The sequence below is a fragment of the Nicotiana tomentosiformis genome, chromosome 9, assembly GCF_000390325.3.
Source record: "Nicotiana tomentosiformis chromosome 9, ASM39032v3, whole genome shotgun sequence".
Taxonomy (NCBI): domain Eukaryota; kingdom Viridiplantae; phylum Streptophyta; class Magnoliopsida; order Solanales; family Solanaceae; genus Nicotiana; species Nicotiana tomentosiformis.
Window position 1 is genome coordinate 3003634 of NC_090820.1, and position 14386 is coordinate 3018019.

General features: G+C 37.0%; 1 protein-coding gene across 1 annotated transcript; it reads left to right on the top strand.

Moving 5' to 3' along the window:
* Nucleotides 1–9496: 9496 nt before the first annotated feature.
* LOC138899455 (uncharacterized) lies at nucleotides 9497–11729 on the top strand. The gene is made up of 3 exons (XM_070185923.1): nucleotides 9497–9580; nucleotides 10086–10231; nucleotides 10988–11729. Exons 2-3 carry the CDS (start codon nucleotides 10090–10092, stop codon nucleotides 11530–11532), a joined length of 687 nt encoding a protein of 228 aa, XP_070042024.1. The 5' UTR covers nucleotides 9497–9580; nucleotides 10086–10089; the 3' UTR covers nucleotides 11533–11729.
* Nucleotides 11730–14386: the final 2657 nt, after the last annotated feature.

Here is a 14386-nt window from a genome sequence, read left to right on the forward strand (position 1 = left end):
TGTTTGATAAAATGTCCTTTGTAAGTTTTATACAGAAACCTCATACCTCTAGAAAACTTTAAAAGTTCATAGTATTAGTTTACTGTATGTAAAATGAATGAAACAGGACTGGCTTGAGGGACAATCAAAAGAAGTAAGTCCAAATCATGTTGTTTGGTCATTCTTAAGCTTTATTTTGTGTTGTACTGAAAGCTTTTGCTATAGTTTAGATTCACTTTAGCTCATAGCTGTTAGTCCCGCCAATATTGCTATATTTGTAAATAATAATTCTGGGAAATATAAGTTATCGTAATGAAACAGTAATAAATTCGAGCCCACTGAATTCACAGTGTTTCCTTAAGGAATTTAATCCCCTCCAAGTACCCAAGGTTATGGATTATTTCCTCCCATGATAGAACGAATAACACACTGGTGTAGCGGTACTTCAAACCCCAGTGTTTCAGCGAACACAAAATTCGGTAGCAAATCACACTTACAGTTGCTTTGTTTGAAGTTAAAACAATGCAGAACAAAGGAGTAGAAATTCAGAAAATCGTATGGAAATGCTGAGAGGAATGAGTGCAATGTATAGCCAAAGTTGAGCGTTTTCAGTTTTGTTGGTGTTTTCGTTTTTCGTTTGTCATTTTTTTTTGTGTCTTTCTTCAACAGCTGCTGCACATATATATAGCAGCCAGCTTTGAAGATGAACGACCCTCCATCCTCCATGGTGGAGCATGCACTAGCTTGTTTGCGGAGCAAGCACTTGGCCATGGTGGGAAGAGCATTAGGCGGCTGCTATTGCAGCTGGTGGTCAATACACGGATTGTAACATATCCGTTACAAATGCGGATAATCTTACGTTAATATTTACTATTAAAAAATAAATTTGGTCCAAAAAATCAATCAATCTATCTATCATTTGACCAAATCCAAATCCAAATCCAAATCCGAAGCCAAAGCCGAGCTGAGCGACAACGAAGACGGCACAGGGCTTGCTTTCTTCTTAACTCTTTAAGAGCTACAAGAAGAGCAATTATATATATACCCACCAAAAGTCTTTTCCTCTTCCAATATGGGACAATGTCTCATTTTCAAGAGGGAAAAACTTAAAATTTTACTCAAAAATTTCATTTTCCCTCCATTTCCCATTCACCCTCATTTTAAGACTATTTCATCCTAAATAACAAAAACCTCAACAATCCCCCATATGAATGGGGAATGGCTATATCACAGAAGTATGTATGGAAAAACTGTGTGATTTGCAAGCAAGGATTAATCGCATCTGGATAAGTAGGTTTCCCTTTGAACTTTCCGTAGTAAACTTATGTCGGATATACTCGGTCAATCGGTAGATTTGATATCTTTGAACCGTCTATCTTTGGTGTATACCTAGACAACCATAAGTCACACAATCAACCATTAACCGTCTTTGGTTCTCATTGTTGTGTTCGTTTCAGCCATGAACACCTCCTGGTTTCATAAGTGCGTAGAGAACTGGCCTTACAAAGTTTTCCTTGAAGCGGCTAACACTTCACACTTACATAGGTGATTCCTAAACGTGTCAACCTGTAGATACACTATTTGATATACCCCGTATCAAATTTAGAAATCATTAAAAAGCCTTAATGTTTTATCCTTGGTACTGAACATTGTCTCATCACGAGAACGGACTAAAATTTTATTTGACAATGTTGAACCATCATTAATGACTTTGTTTGATCTCCTTGAACCTAGATCTTGGGATCTCCAGTCTTCTAGGTAGAGTTACCGCCACAATGACTTGTTCTCGGCCATAGCCCTATTCCCCTTGATGATTTCTCAACTACCTCTCTAGTTAGGTCTTATGTAAGTGAATCCGACACATTATCACTTGACTTTACATAGTCAATCGTGATAATTCCTCTAGAGAGTAATTGCCTAACGGTTTTATGTCTTCGTTGTATATGACGAGATTTACCGTTATACATAACGCTCCCAGCTCTTCCAATTGCCGCTTGACTATCACAATGTATGCATATTGGTGCCAACAGTTTGGGCCAAAATGGAATGTCTTCTAAGAAATTCCGGAGCCATTCAGCTTCTTCACCGGCTTTATCTAAGGCTATGAATTCAGCCTCCATTGTAGAGCGGACAATACATGTTTGTTTGGACGACTTCCAAGATACCGCTCCTCCATCAATAGTGAATACATATCTACTCGTGGACTTAGAATCAGTTGAACCGGTGATCCAATTTGCATCACAATATCCCTCAATCACCGCAGGGAATTTACTGTAGTGCAAGTCAAAGTTCTGGGTATGTTCTAAATATCCCAAAACTCGTTTCATTGCCATCCAATGAGATTGGCCTGGATTGCTCGTATATCGACTCAGTTCACTTATAGCACAAGCTATATCTAGCCGTGTACAATTCATGATATACATTAAGCATCCCAACACACGAGCATAATCCAATTATGATATGCTTTGGCCTTTATTCTTTGCTAATGCAAGATTCACGTCAATTGGAGTCTTTGCAATTTTAAAGCCCAAGTGCTTGAATTTTTCAAGTACTGTCTTAATATAATGAGATTGTGACAATGCCAGACCTTGAGGAGTCTTATGGATCTTAATTCCCAGAATTAAATCAGCAACTCCCAAGTCTTTCATATCAAACTTGCTATTGAGCATACGCTTAGTAGCATTTATGTTGGCAATGTCATTACTCATTATCAGCATATCATCCACATATAGGCAAACAATGACTATGTGATTTGGAACATTTTTAATGTACACACATTTATCACATTCATTTATCTTAAAACCATTTGACAACATTGTTTGGTCAAATTTCGCATGCCATTGTTTGGGTGCTTGTTTTAGTCCGTAAAGAGACTTAACAAGTCTACATACCTTCTTTTCTTTACCTGGAACCACAAACCCTTCAGGTTGTTCCATGTAAATTTCTTCCTCCAACTCTCCATTTAAGAAGGCCGTCTTAACATCCATTTGATGAATTTCAAGACCATACACTGCAGCTAATGCTACTAACATCCGTATGGACGTAATTCTTGTAACTGGAGAGTATGTATCAAAGTAGTCTAGACCTTCTCGTTGTCTATACCCTTTGACTACGAGTCTTGCCTTGAATTTATCAATAGTGCCATCATCTTTGATTTTTCTCTTAAAAATCCATTTAGAACCCAAAGGTTTATTTCCAGGAGGAAGATCAACCAATTCCCATGTATGGTTGTTCAATATGGATTCTATTTCACTATTGACTGCCTCTTTCCAAAATAATAATTCCGAAGAAGTCATAGCTTCTTTAAATGTTTGAGGCTCATTCTCTAATAAGAAAGTCACAAAATCTGGTCCAAATGAAGTAAACGTTCTTTGACGTTTACTACGTCTTGGATCCTCCTGATTACATATACTTTCTTTTGTTTCTTCCCGAGGTCGTTTAGATCCTTCACCAAACGACTCATATTCCTTTTTTATATGGATATATATTTTCAAAGAACTCAACATTATCTGATTCTATAACCGTATTATTATGAATGCCGGGATTTTCTGATTTGTGAACCAGAAATTGATATGCTTTACTATTTGTCGCATATCCTATGAAAACACAATCAACGGTTTTCGGTCTTATCTTTACCCTTTTGGGTTTAGGAACTTTTACTTTTGCCAAACACCCCCACACTTTAAAATAATTCAAGTTGGGCTTCCTTCCTTTCCATTTTTCGTATGGAATGGATTGTGTTTTGCTATGGGGCACTCGATTTAATATTCGATTAGCCGTAATAATTGCTTCCCCCCACAAGTTCTGTGCCAAACCAGAACTTATCAACAACGCGTTCATCATCTCCTTTAATGTGCGATTCTTTCTTTCCGCAATCCCATTAGATTGGAACGTGTAAGGGGCTGTTGTTTGATGAATAATTCCATATTCTAAACATATTTCTTCAAAAGGAGATTCATATTCACCACCCCTATCACTTCTTATCATTTTTACTTTCTTGTTAAGTTGCGTTTCAACTTCATTTTTGTATTGCCTGAATACGTCTATTGCTTCATCTTTACTATTCAGTAAGTAAACATAGCAATATCGAGTACCATCGTCAATAAAAGTTATGAAATACTTCTTTCCACCGCGAGACGGTATTGACTTCATGTCACAAATATCTGTGTGAATTAAGTCTAAAGGATTTGAATTCCTTTCAACTGACTTATAAGGATGTTTAACATACTTAGATTCTACACATGTTTGACATTTTGATTTTTCGCATTCAAACTTAGGCAGTACTTCCAAGTTAATCATTTTTCGCAAGGTTTTATAATTGACATGACCCAAACGTACATGCCATAAATTATTTGACTCAAGTAAGTAAGAAGAAGCTGAAATATTATTATTGTTTTCCACAACCATTACATTCAGATTGAAAAGGCCCTCGGTGAGGTAACCTTTTCCTACAAATATTTCATTCTTACTTATGACAACCTTGTCGGACACAAAAATGCACTTAAAACCGTGCTTAACAAGAAGTCCAGTAGAGACTAAATTCTTTCTCATTTCGGGAACATGAAGGACATTGTTCAAAGTCATGACCTTGCCAGAAGTCATTTTTAAAAATATCTTCCCATATCCTTCAACTTTTGCTGTTGAAGCATTTCCCATATAAACTGTCTTTCCGGGTCCAGCAGGAGCATAAGTAGCAAAAGCTTCTCTAATTGCACAAACATGGCGAGTGGCTCCTGAATCAAACCACCACAGTTTAGGATTTCCCACCAAGTTACATTCAGAAAGCATGGCACACAAGTTATCAACATCATCATGGTTTACTACCATGTTTGCTTGACCCCTTTTCTTGTCTTTCTTCGGAGCACGACACTCCGTAGATTTGTGTCCGATTTTTCCACAGTTGTAGCAGTTTCCGCTGAACCGCTTATTGCTTGGGTTGTATTTCGGACCAGAAGCCTTCTTCCTCCTTTTGTTATCTTCAACAATATTTGCTCCCATTATTGTTGAATTTTCACGGCCTCTCCTTTCAGCAGCTTTATTGTCCTCTTCGATTCTCAACCGTACAATGAGATCTTCAAGGGACATTTCCTTTCGTTTGTATTTCAAATAATTTTTGAAGTCCTTCCACAACGGAGGCAACTTCTCAATCATTGCTGCTACTTGGAATGCTTCATTGATGACAAGACCTTCAGCAAGTAGATCATGAATAATCACTTGCAATTCCTGAACTTGGGTAATAACAGACTTGCTATCTACCATTTTGTAGTCCAGAAATTTTGCGGCAACGAATTTCTTCATCCCTGCATCTTCAGTTTTATATTTATTTTCAAGTGCATTCCATAATTATTTGACGTCTCCACGCCACTGTATACTTTATACAGATTATCATCCAGTCCGCTAAGAATATGATTCTTGCATAAAAAATCAGAATGCTTTCACGCTTCAATCACGATAAAGCGTTCATTCTCTGGAGTTTTATCTGGAAGATCAGGAACATCTTCCTTGATGAACTTCTGTAGACATAACGTAGTTAAGTAGAAGAACATCTTCTGCTGCCAGCGCTTGAAATCAATCTCGATTTTTTTTTGATTTTTCTGCCGGTGCCAACGCCGGTGTTCGGCTTGTCGATGCGTTGGCAGTCACCATCGGAACAACTTGGTTTTCGCTTTCAGTCGTCATTTTTTTTTTTGAAAAAAAGACACAAACAAACGTTTAATACACGTTTTCAAACTGGAGTAAAAATCACGTAGATTTGAATCTCCAACAAAACGCCACGAAGGCTTTACTCTCCAAAATGGGAGTACACAAAACCACAAAGGTTTTAGTTTGCAGAATAATAAGAATAACACAAATACATAAATAAATATTAAATTCCTTAAGGTTGTTAGTCCCGCCAATATTGCTGTATTTGTAAATAATAATTCTAGAAAATATAAGTTATCGTAATGAAACAGTAATAAATTCGAGCCCACTGAATTCACAGTGTTTCCTTAAGGAATTTAATCCCCTCCAAGTACCCAAGGTTATGGATTATTTCCTCCCAGGATAGAACGAATAACACACTGGTGTAGCGGTACTTCAAACCCAGTGTTTCAGCGAACACAAAGTTCGGTAGCAAATCATACTTACAGTTGCTTTGTTTGAAGTTAAAATAATGCAGAACAAAGGAGTAGAAACTCAGAAAATCGTATGGAAATGTTGAGAGGAAGGAGTGCAATGTATAGCCAAAGTTGAGCGTTTTTAGTTTTGTTGGTGTTTTCGTTTTTCGTTCGTCGTTTTTTTTTTGTGTCTTTCTTCAGCAGCTGCTGCACATATAAATAGCAGCCAGCTTTGAAGATGAACGACCCTCCATCCTCCATAGTGGAGCATGCACTAGCTTGTTTGTGGAGCAAGTACTTGGCCATGGTGGGAAGATCATTAGGCGGACTATTAACAAATAAATTTAGTCCAAAAAATCAATCAATCAATCAAGCCGAAGCCGAGCGAGCGACGACGACGGCGCGAGGCTTGCTTTCTTCTTAACTCTTTAAGAGCTACAAGAAGAGCAATTATATATATACCCACCAAAAATCTTTTCCTCTTCCAATATGGGACAATGTCTCATTGTCAAGAGGGGTAAACTTAAAATTTTACTCAAAAATTTACCTTTTCCCTCCATTTCCCATTCACCCTCATTTTAAGACTATTTTATCTTAAATAACAAAACCTCAACAATAGCAAGACTGCGTATATGTCTAAACCACATCATGTCAGTATATCACATTTATTAGCAATTACTTATTGCTGCTTTGTTACTTCAAAAATGATGAGACCTCATAAAAAATGATGTCTTCTCATGGACTTTCTCCATCGTTCTATACTTCAAAAAAAATAAAATCAGTACACTAAGTTTCCGTTATGTACGGGGTTCTGGGAAGGGCCGGACCACAAGGGACTATTGTACGCAGCAACCTTACCCTTCATTTATGCAAGGAGCTATTTTTACAGCTCGAACCTGGAATTTCATGATCACATAACAACAATTTTACCAGTTACGCTAAGGTTCCCCTTCCATAGTTCTATACTTCAATAAGTAATAAATTGTTGCGAACCCATGAGGTATGTGTATTTTATTGAACTTGCAGGTTTTGATTAAGGTCTCATACATTTTTGAAGTATGTGGGTTCACTGGAGTTCATTTAGGATGGACTGCAATTCCCAAAACACTAGTATATTTTGATGTATTTCCTGCAGCAAAAAAAATCAATCGCATTGTTTGTACATGCTTCAATGGAGTTAGTTATGTCCATGTCCCTGCTGCTTAAAAGTTATAAACATAAATGAAATTGAATATAGAGTTACATTTAGGCTAATGATATTAATTTTTGGACTGGAGTAGCTTTTCTATTCCTTGCCTGGACCCATTTTCACGGATTATAAGGTTTCAAATATCAAACTCCGAGTATATATATGGAGAAATTTACTCTGTTCTTGCTATTAAAAGATAGAAATTGTTGTTTGATTCGTTCATTTTTATAGATTGTAATAGAATTCAAGAAATTACACTAAAGAATATGCATGTTACTCGCTGGGGCTCGAATTATTATTCATACACTTTCTGATCATGTCCTTTCGCGGAGTGACGTACAGTTTTCTTACTAACGAAAAATGATACAATTTGTATCCCAAAAGTAACATGGAGTTCGTGGAATTTCTTTTGGCTTCTTACTGTGGACATGGCCCAAGAGGGGAAGTTGTGGATGTGAACATTAAAGTGGTAGGTTAGGAGGTAGTTGTGCATATTTCTACGGCGCACCAGAGTGAGGCTAGTCTGTTAGGACTTAGTCTTAGACTATTAGTGGTTTATGTTGAGTTCACATCACTCTTTCGTTCCTCTTAGTGTCGGGCTTTATCAACTGGTTATTGTTCTGCTTTTCATCTATTTTCTGATTCTGGTGATGCTATTATTTTTTCATATGGTTTCTATTGAGGGTATTGATATATTGATTCTTTTCGTCTTCTTGAGCCTAAGGTCTTTCAGAAACAGACCTCGGGGTAGGAGTAAGATCTGCGTACACATTACCCTTCCCAGACTTCACTAGTGAGATTTCACTGGATCGTTATTGTTGTTGTTGTTGTTGTTATGGTGTGAAACCTCTTAATTGTTGATTTGGTGATTTTTATCTCTTGAAATATATGCAACTGTTTATGGGTGCTTCTAGCTCTTTTATTCCAAAAATTGAAGCAAAGTTGTGAATAGTTTTATGTAAGCTCTAGCTAGCCACATTGTATTAACTTTGTCCCGGCCAGGACATCCTCTAATCCTAATCAGTCTCAGCCTCAGTAAGGCTAGCAAATTCATCGATCCTAGTACTGTGGCTATCTGCCAAATCTGGCCACATGCAGCTCAAAGACATTCCTTAGCATGCCACATCTTCTGTTCAAGATTCATCTTGCTAAAAATGCAATAACAAATTGAGACTTGACGAGAAATGTGTGTTTGTCTTAATATTTCTTTTCCTTTCTCAACATAGGTTAATTTATAGACATAACATACGCTTTTCGAATTAAAAAAAAATACATAATATTCCTGCCCGGGCAATGAAAGGAATGACTACAAAATAAAAATTACACGTTAATTATGGCTATTCTTACCCAGCAATGAAAAGGAATGACTACTAATTAAATAAAAAAGTTACCGCTTAATTATGACTATTACCATAAGTGACTCATGCCAATTGTCAATATATTACGTACTATAAATAGTAAGGGGTCGTTTGGTAGGAGGTGTTAGAAAAAATAATGCAAGCATTAGCTTTGTGCATTACTAGTACCCCGTTTGGTATATTTTTTCAACTTATGTATAACTTGTATTAGTTATACATTATACTTGGTATTATGCTATGTATAAGCAATGCATAGAAATCCATGACATTAGTAATGCAAGGGTTTTTAATACTTGCATAAATATGGTTAAAGACCTACTTGCCCCCCTCAAATCCCTAATAAAAGCCCATATCAAATATTTTCCCCATATTATTAACAAACATATTTCTCTCTCTACGCTTTGGCCATGGAAAAGCATGGGTGAATGCAACCAAATCATCTTCCTCTTCGGAGAGCAAAGTCACGTCGGAGAGAATTTCATTTGACTGACCATGTTATCGTTCCAAACAAGTGATTATTATGCACAGAATGTATTCACGTCTAGTTTTGAATTAACGTCACAACTTTACCTGGATTCACTTCATTGAGCAACATACTTTGAAAATGGAGCATCAAAAGAGCCTCAGCCTTTCTTTTCTTGTTCTGTTATCTATAAAGTTAATTTTTATAGCTAAAGTTAAAAATTGTGGAGGGTACTTTTGTAAACATCCAATTTTTAAAAAATTATGCAATGCTTTAATACACCAAATCAAACGGTGGATAAAAAATAATTTTAGCATAACTAATGTCAGTATTACTAATACACTCTATTCAGCACTATTCTATTATGTCGTACCAAACGACCCCTAAAGGTGTAAGAACTCTTGGAATATAACTCCTTTCCCTTAACCCTCATTCGCGTTCTTTCTCTTCTCCTGTTGAAGGTCGCAGCACAGTTTGGATCTTTTTCGTCAAGGTAGTTGAATTTAATCTATTATTTCTTTTTTTAATAAATAAATTAGTCAGAGTTTTGCAATTTGTATAATTTTATGATCATTTGATATCCGTGGCCTACTTATGAAGTAGTTGTATATTAGTGATGTTGCTAGCACCTTATATTCAACTTCTTTTGCCAAATTGCCATCTGCATTTATTCTTTTTTAGTTCTCCTTTGTTATTTTGGATTTAGTTTTCTTAATATCCTGTATTGTTATTTCTTTTTATCGGTGCTTCTTACATCTTCTCTTCAGCCGAGGGTCTTCCGAAAATATCCTATCTGCCCTTCCAGGGTAGGGGTAAGGCTGCGTACATCCTATCCTCCCCAGATCCCACTTGCGGGAATACACTGGATGTTGTTGTTGTAATTCTCTTTCTGCAGTTGTTAGTGAAAAAACAGTTTCTTGAACATATCCTTCTCCTTAATTTTATCCCTTTCTTGTAAGACGGCAAAATATAAATCAATACATGAAATCTATCTGCAGCCAGATGGGTGATGCTATCCCTCTATGTGCCTCTCCCTGTGGCAATGCGACGGTTTCCTATCAGAAGGGCACGCAGAGCTTGAAGGTCGTGGTTTCAATTTACAAGAAGATTAGGCTTCCAGAGGCATTTGGTGGTCAATCAGATGGTAAGTCTTTTCACTTAAAATTTATCACATACGAACAGATAGTCAACTTGGTAGTCTTAATGAGGGGGCTAGAGCTGCGAATCCAAACAAGGCAGCTCAGCGAAGTATCCAAGTATCAGCCCAACTCTATCTCCTGGGTCCCAGGAACAGAGTCTTTTTGTGCAGATAATATGAGTACAATAATTCACGTGTACTTAATAAATATCAAGTCTAGCCCTAACAGGGTAGTGGACATACCGTGAATATTCCTAGGATATCTTGTAGGATCTTTCAAATTTAGTACATAACAGTAATTTTTTGGTGCTTTTTGAGATGGAATCCATTTGTATATGATGCTTGAAACTGGAATCAACTAAAGTGGGGTGTACAAACACTTTTAGACTAGTGGACTATTGGACAAATTTCATATGGCAGAAGGAAGCTGTACTTAAGGAATGTATACACAATGTAATAAGTTGGACAATGTAGTCAGTGTGTCATAATCTTGCCATTGATATTGCCATAAATTTATGAATATTCGTAGGAGCGGATGTAATTATAGTGTTTTTCTAGCTTGGATGCCAGAACAATGCCACAACTTCTTTGCTGATATAGTTTGGAGACGAGAAGTTACTTCTTTTTAGACTTTGAAAGTAGTGATTTTTATTGCAAGTTGCCCTCTCCAATTGTGCTTGTTCATGGTCTTGGTGTGCTTGATTTTGTGTTTTCGTAACTTTCTTTGAGATGCTGAATATGTTCTTCTTGTGTTTATTTCAGGGGGTCTTGTAAGGCTTGAAGACATATGGTGGCTTATTTATAGTTACTTTTCCTTCTTGTGTATAGTCGCTGCCCTCCTGAATTTAGAACATGTTCCGGGAATTTTCACGTTCCTTTTCATGGTGGGTGGCTTTATAATTCATTTTACTGCGCACTATTCTGTTGTTTATTGGCATCGCGACATGCCTTTCCAGATAATTGGTGCCAAGGCAAAATTTATGATCGAGGTCATTCCTGTGATGACTGCAGCAGTCCTGCATCACCTTTTGGAGTTCAATTATGGGTATCTCGCTCTATTACTAGGTTGCACCACATATTTCTATGTGTTTGGTCACTTCATGCACGTATCATATGATATTGTGGAAAAAGACTTATTGCTGGAATTAGTAATGCAAGTTCTTGTTTACATGGTGGACGGAGAATTGTTAGTTAGAGCTTTGGCTTTGACCTTCTGCGTTGGTTTATGCTTCTATAGATACATGATATATTGTGCTCCCGAAGTACCCGAACATCCTAAAAAGGAGTTGGAGCGGCTGCCTGTCTGATTTGAAGGTGTCCGTGGTGTAATGGTAATGTTGTTTCCGTGTGATCTATAGATCATGGGTTCAAGGCGTGGAATCAGCCATTGATACTTGCATTAGGGTAGACTGTCTACATCACACCCCTTAGGGTGCGGCCCTTTCCCCGACCTTGCATGAATGTGGGATGCTTCGTGCAGCGAGCTATTTTTATTTTATTTTATTGCTTATCTTGTGCCCTTATCACTGTGTAACCCGTATCAATTGTACGTCAATGGAGAATATGAAGAACATTTAGACACAGTTTCCATCAGGATTCGACACATTTTTATTAAAATGAATTTGCCTCTATGAAAGGGCCCCAAAAATAGAAAGTTTTGGTTGTCTAAGTGAAAAATTGGAAAAAACATTTAAAAAAGCGTCTCCTGTGTATCTAATTTTTTTTTATTGAATAAAGTTCATTTATTGAAAAGCCCGTGTCACGACCCAATTTCACGTATAGGTCGTGATGGTGCCCAACATACAGCTAGGCAAGCCAACAAATAAATTAAACATATATCAATTATTTTCAGAAAAAAGTTTCTAAGTAATTTGTTTTAATCTTTTACTAGCAATATTAACGAGAATATAAAAGATTCCGATTAGTTTAAATTTCAGAAAATAATACCAATGTGTGTGCTAAAACCTGGTGTCACAAGCGTATGAGCATCTATTAGATTTTATAAAATTTCAAATATTGTCTGAGACATAATATAAATATAAGAAGAAACATTTGTAGCTGCAAAATGGCTCAGAAAGGCAGCTCACCAATATGCCTCTGGATAACGTGAGTGTAAGACGATAGGTCCCCCACTAGTACTTGCCTCAGGTCCTGTACCAAAAAGTGCAGCAAGTGTAGTATGAGTACGTAAACAACGTGTATCCAGTAAGTATCAAGCCTAATCACGAAGTGGTAGAGACGAGATGGCCGACTTTGACACTCACTATGGGTCAATAATATTAATTGAAATAAAACTAGAATATCTAAATCAGCATGATTCACAGAATATAACAATAATTTATTTAACCAACAGAAATAATTAAATTCCTTCAATTCCAATAAATTTCCAATTTGTCAATTAGTCTCATTTACATGATTACCAATAATTCCTTAACAGCCAGGGATAATAATTCTTTAAATTCCAAAGATTTTTAATTTATCAATTAGCTTCACAAACTGCAATAACCTATCAAAGTATCGTATAATTATTATTATTAAGCATGATTTCTGCCGAGGTCGTATGGCCCAATCCAGAGCGTCGTGTACACCGCTGAGGGACGTGCAGAACGATCCATAGATGCATCTATCCTGCCGAGGCATTCGGCCCGTTCCACAAGAAAGGAAGACATTTTCTTATGTACCTCCGGAAGGAAAGTATATTCATTAAAAGATAAATTAGGGAGGAAGAACAATTTCTCTTAAAAATTATTTAATTTAAACAATGAATCAAGCATATGAGATTTCCATTCTTTAATATTTTTATCTAACAATTCACAATATATATATATACATATATTTATATATATATATATATATTAATATATATTAATTAAACAAAGAATACATTTTCCACAAATAATTCATGCTTAGAGTCCTAACTACCCGGACTTTAGCATTTATAGTAGCTACGCACAGACTCTCATCACCTCGTGAGTTCGTAGCCCCCACAATTAATAACATTTATTAATTTTTAATCATCTATGGGGTAATTCCCCCCCTTATAAGATTAGACAAGAGACTTACCTCAATTTGCTCCAATTTAATCCACTAGAATGCCTTCTCCACGATTATCCAACTCTGTTTGGCTCGAATCTAGATAAAATAATTCGATACAATCACTAAAAATTATAGGAATCAATTCTATAAGAAACTACTACATTTTTCAATAAAATCCTAAATTAACTCAAAAATCGTCCGTGGGGCCCGCGTCTCGGAATTCGGCGAAAGTTACGAAATATGAACGCTCATTCAACCACGAGTCTACCCATACCAAAATTACTAAATTCCGTAACAATTCGGCCCTCAAATCCTCAAATCTATCCAAGAGGGTTTTCAAACTTTTTCCAACTCAATTTACCAATTAAATAATAAAAATAATGATGGATTCGGGTAATTTAACAAATATTGAATTAAGAACACTTACCCCATTGTTTTCTTTGAAAATCTCCCAAAAATCGTCCAAATCCGAGTTCCAAATCGTTAAAAATGGAAAAATGGGACGACAGAACTAAAGCTCTCTGCCGAGTGATTCCTTCTACGCGATCGTGGACCAACTCACGCGATTGCGTAGCACACATTTTTCTGCTTAGAAAATAACCCTACGCGATCCCATACCTTCTCACGCGATCGCAAAACACAGTCTTCCCAAGCCTACGCGATCGCGAGCCTCCTCACGCGATCACGAAGCATTTAGCGCGTGGTCCAACTTCTGCTTCGTTTCCTCTTCGCGAACGCGGTCTTAGCCACGCGTTCGTATAGCACGGCTTGCAAAACCTATGTGATCGCGGACTCACCCACGCGATCGCATAGCACAAAATTTCAGCTGCCCAATTAACCCTACGCGATCTCATACCTTCTCACGCGATCGCGTAGAAGGAAACCAAAACCTGCAGAAACCAAAACTTCAGCTATCAAGCCAAGTCCAAAATGATTCGTTAAGCATCTGAAACTGACCCGAACCCCTCGGGACCTCAACCAATTATACCAACAAGTCCTAACACATCATACGAACTTAGTCGAGTCCTCAAATCACATCCAACAATACTAAAAACACGAATCACACATCGATTCAAGCCTAATGAATTTTGAAACTTCCAATTTCTACAAACGACGGCGGAACCT

Excerpts from the sequence above, each read along its gene's own strand:
- LOC138899455 (XM_070185923.1), top strand. The coding sequence starts at position 10,090 with ATGGGTGATGCTATCCCTCTATGTGCCTCTCCCTGTGGCAATGCGACG. Across the intron at positions 10,232-10,987 it reads ATTTGGTGGTCAATCAGATG|GGGGTCTTGTAAGGCTTGAA; the intron begins GTAAGTCTTTTC and ends TGTTTATTTCAG.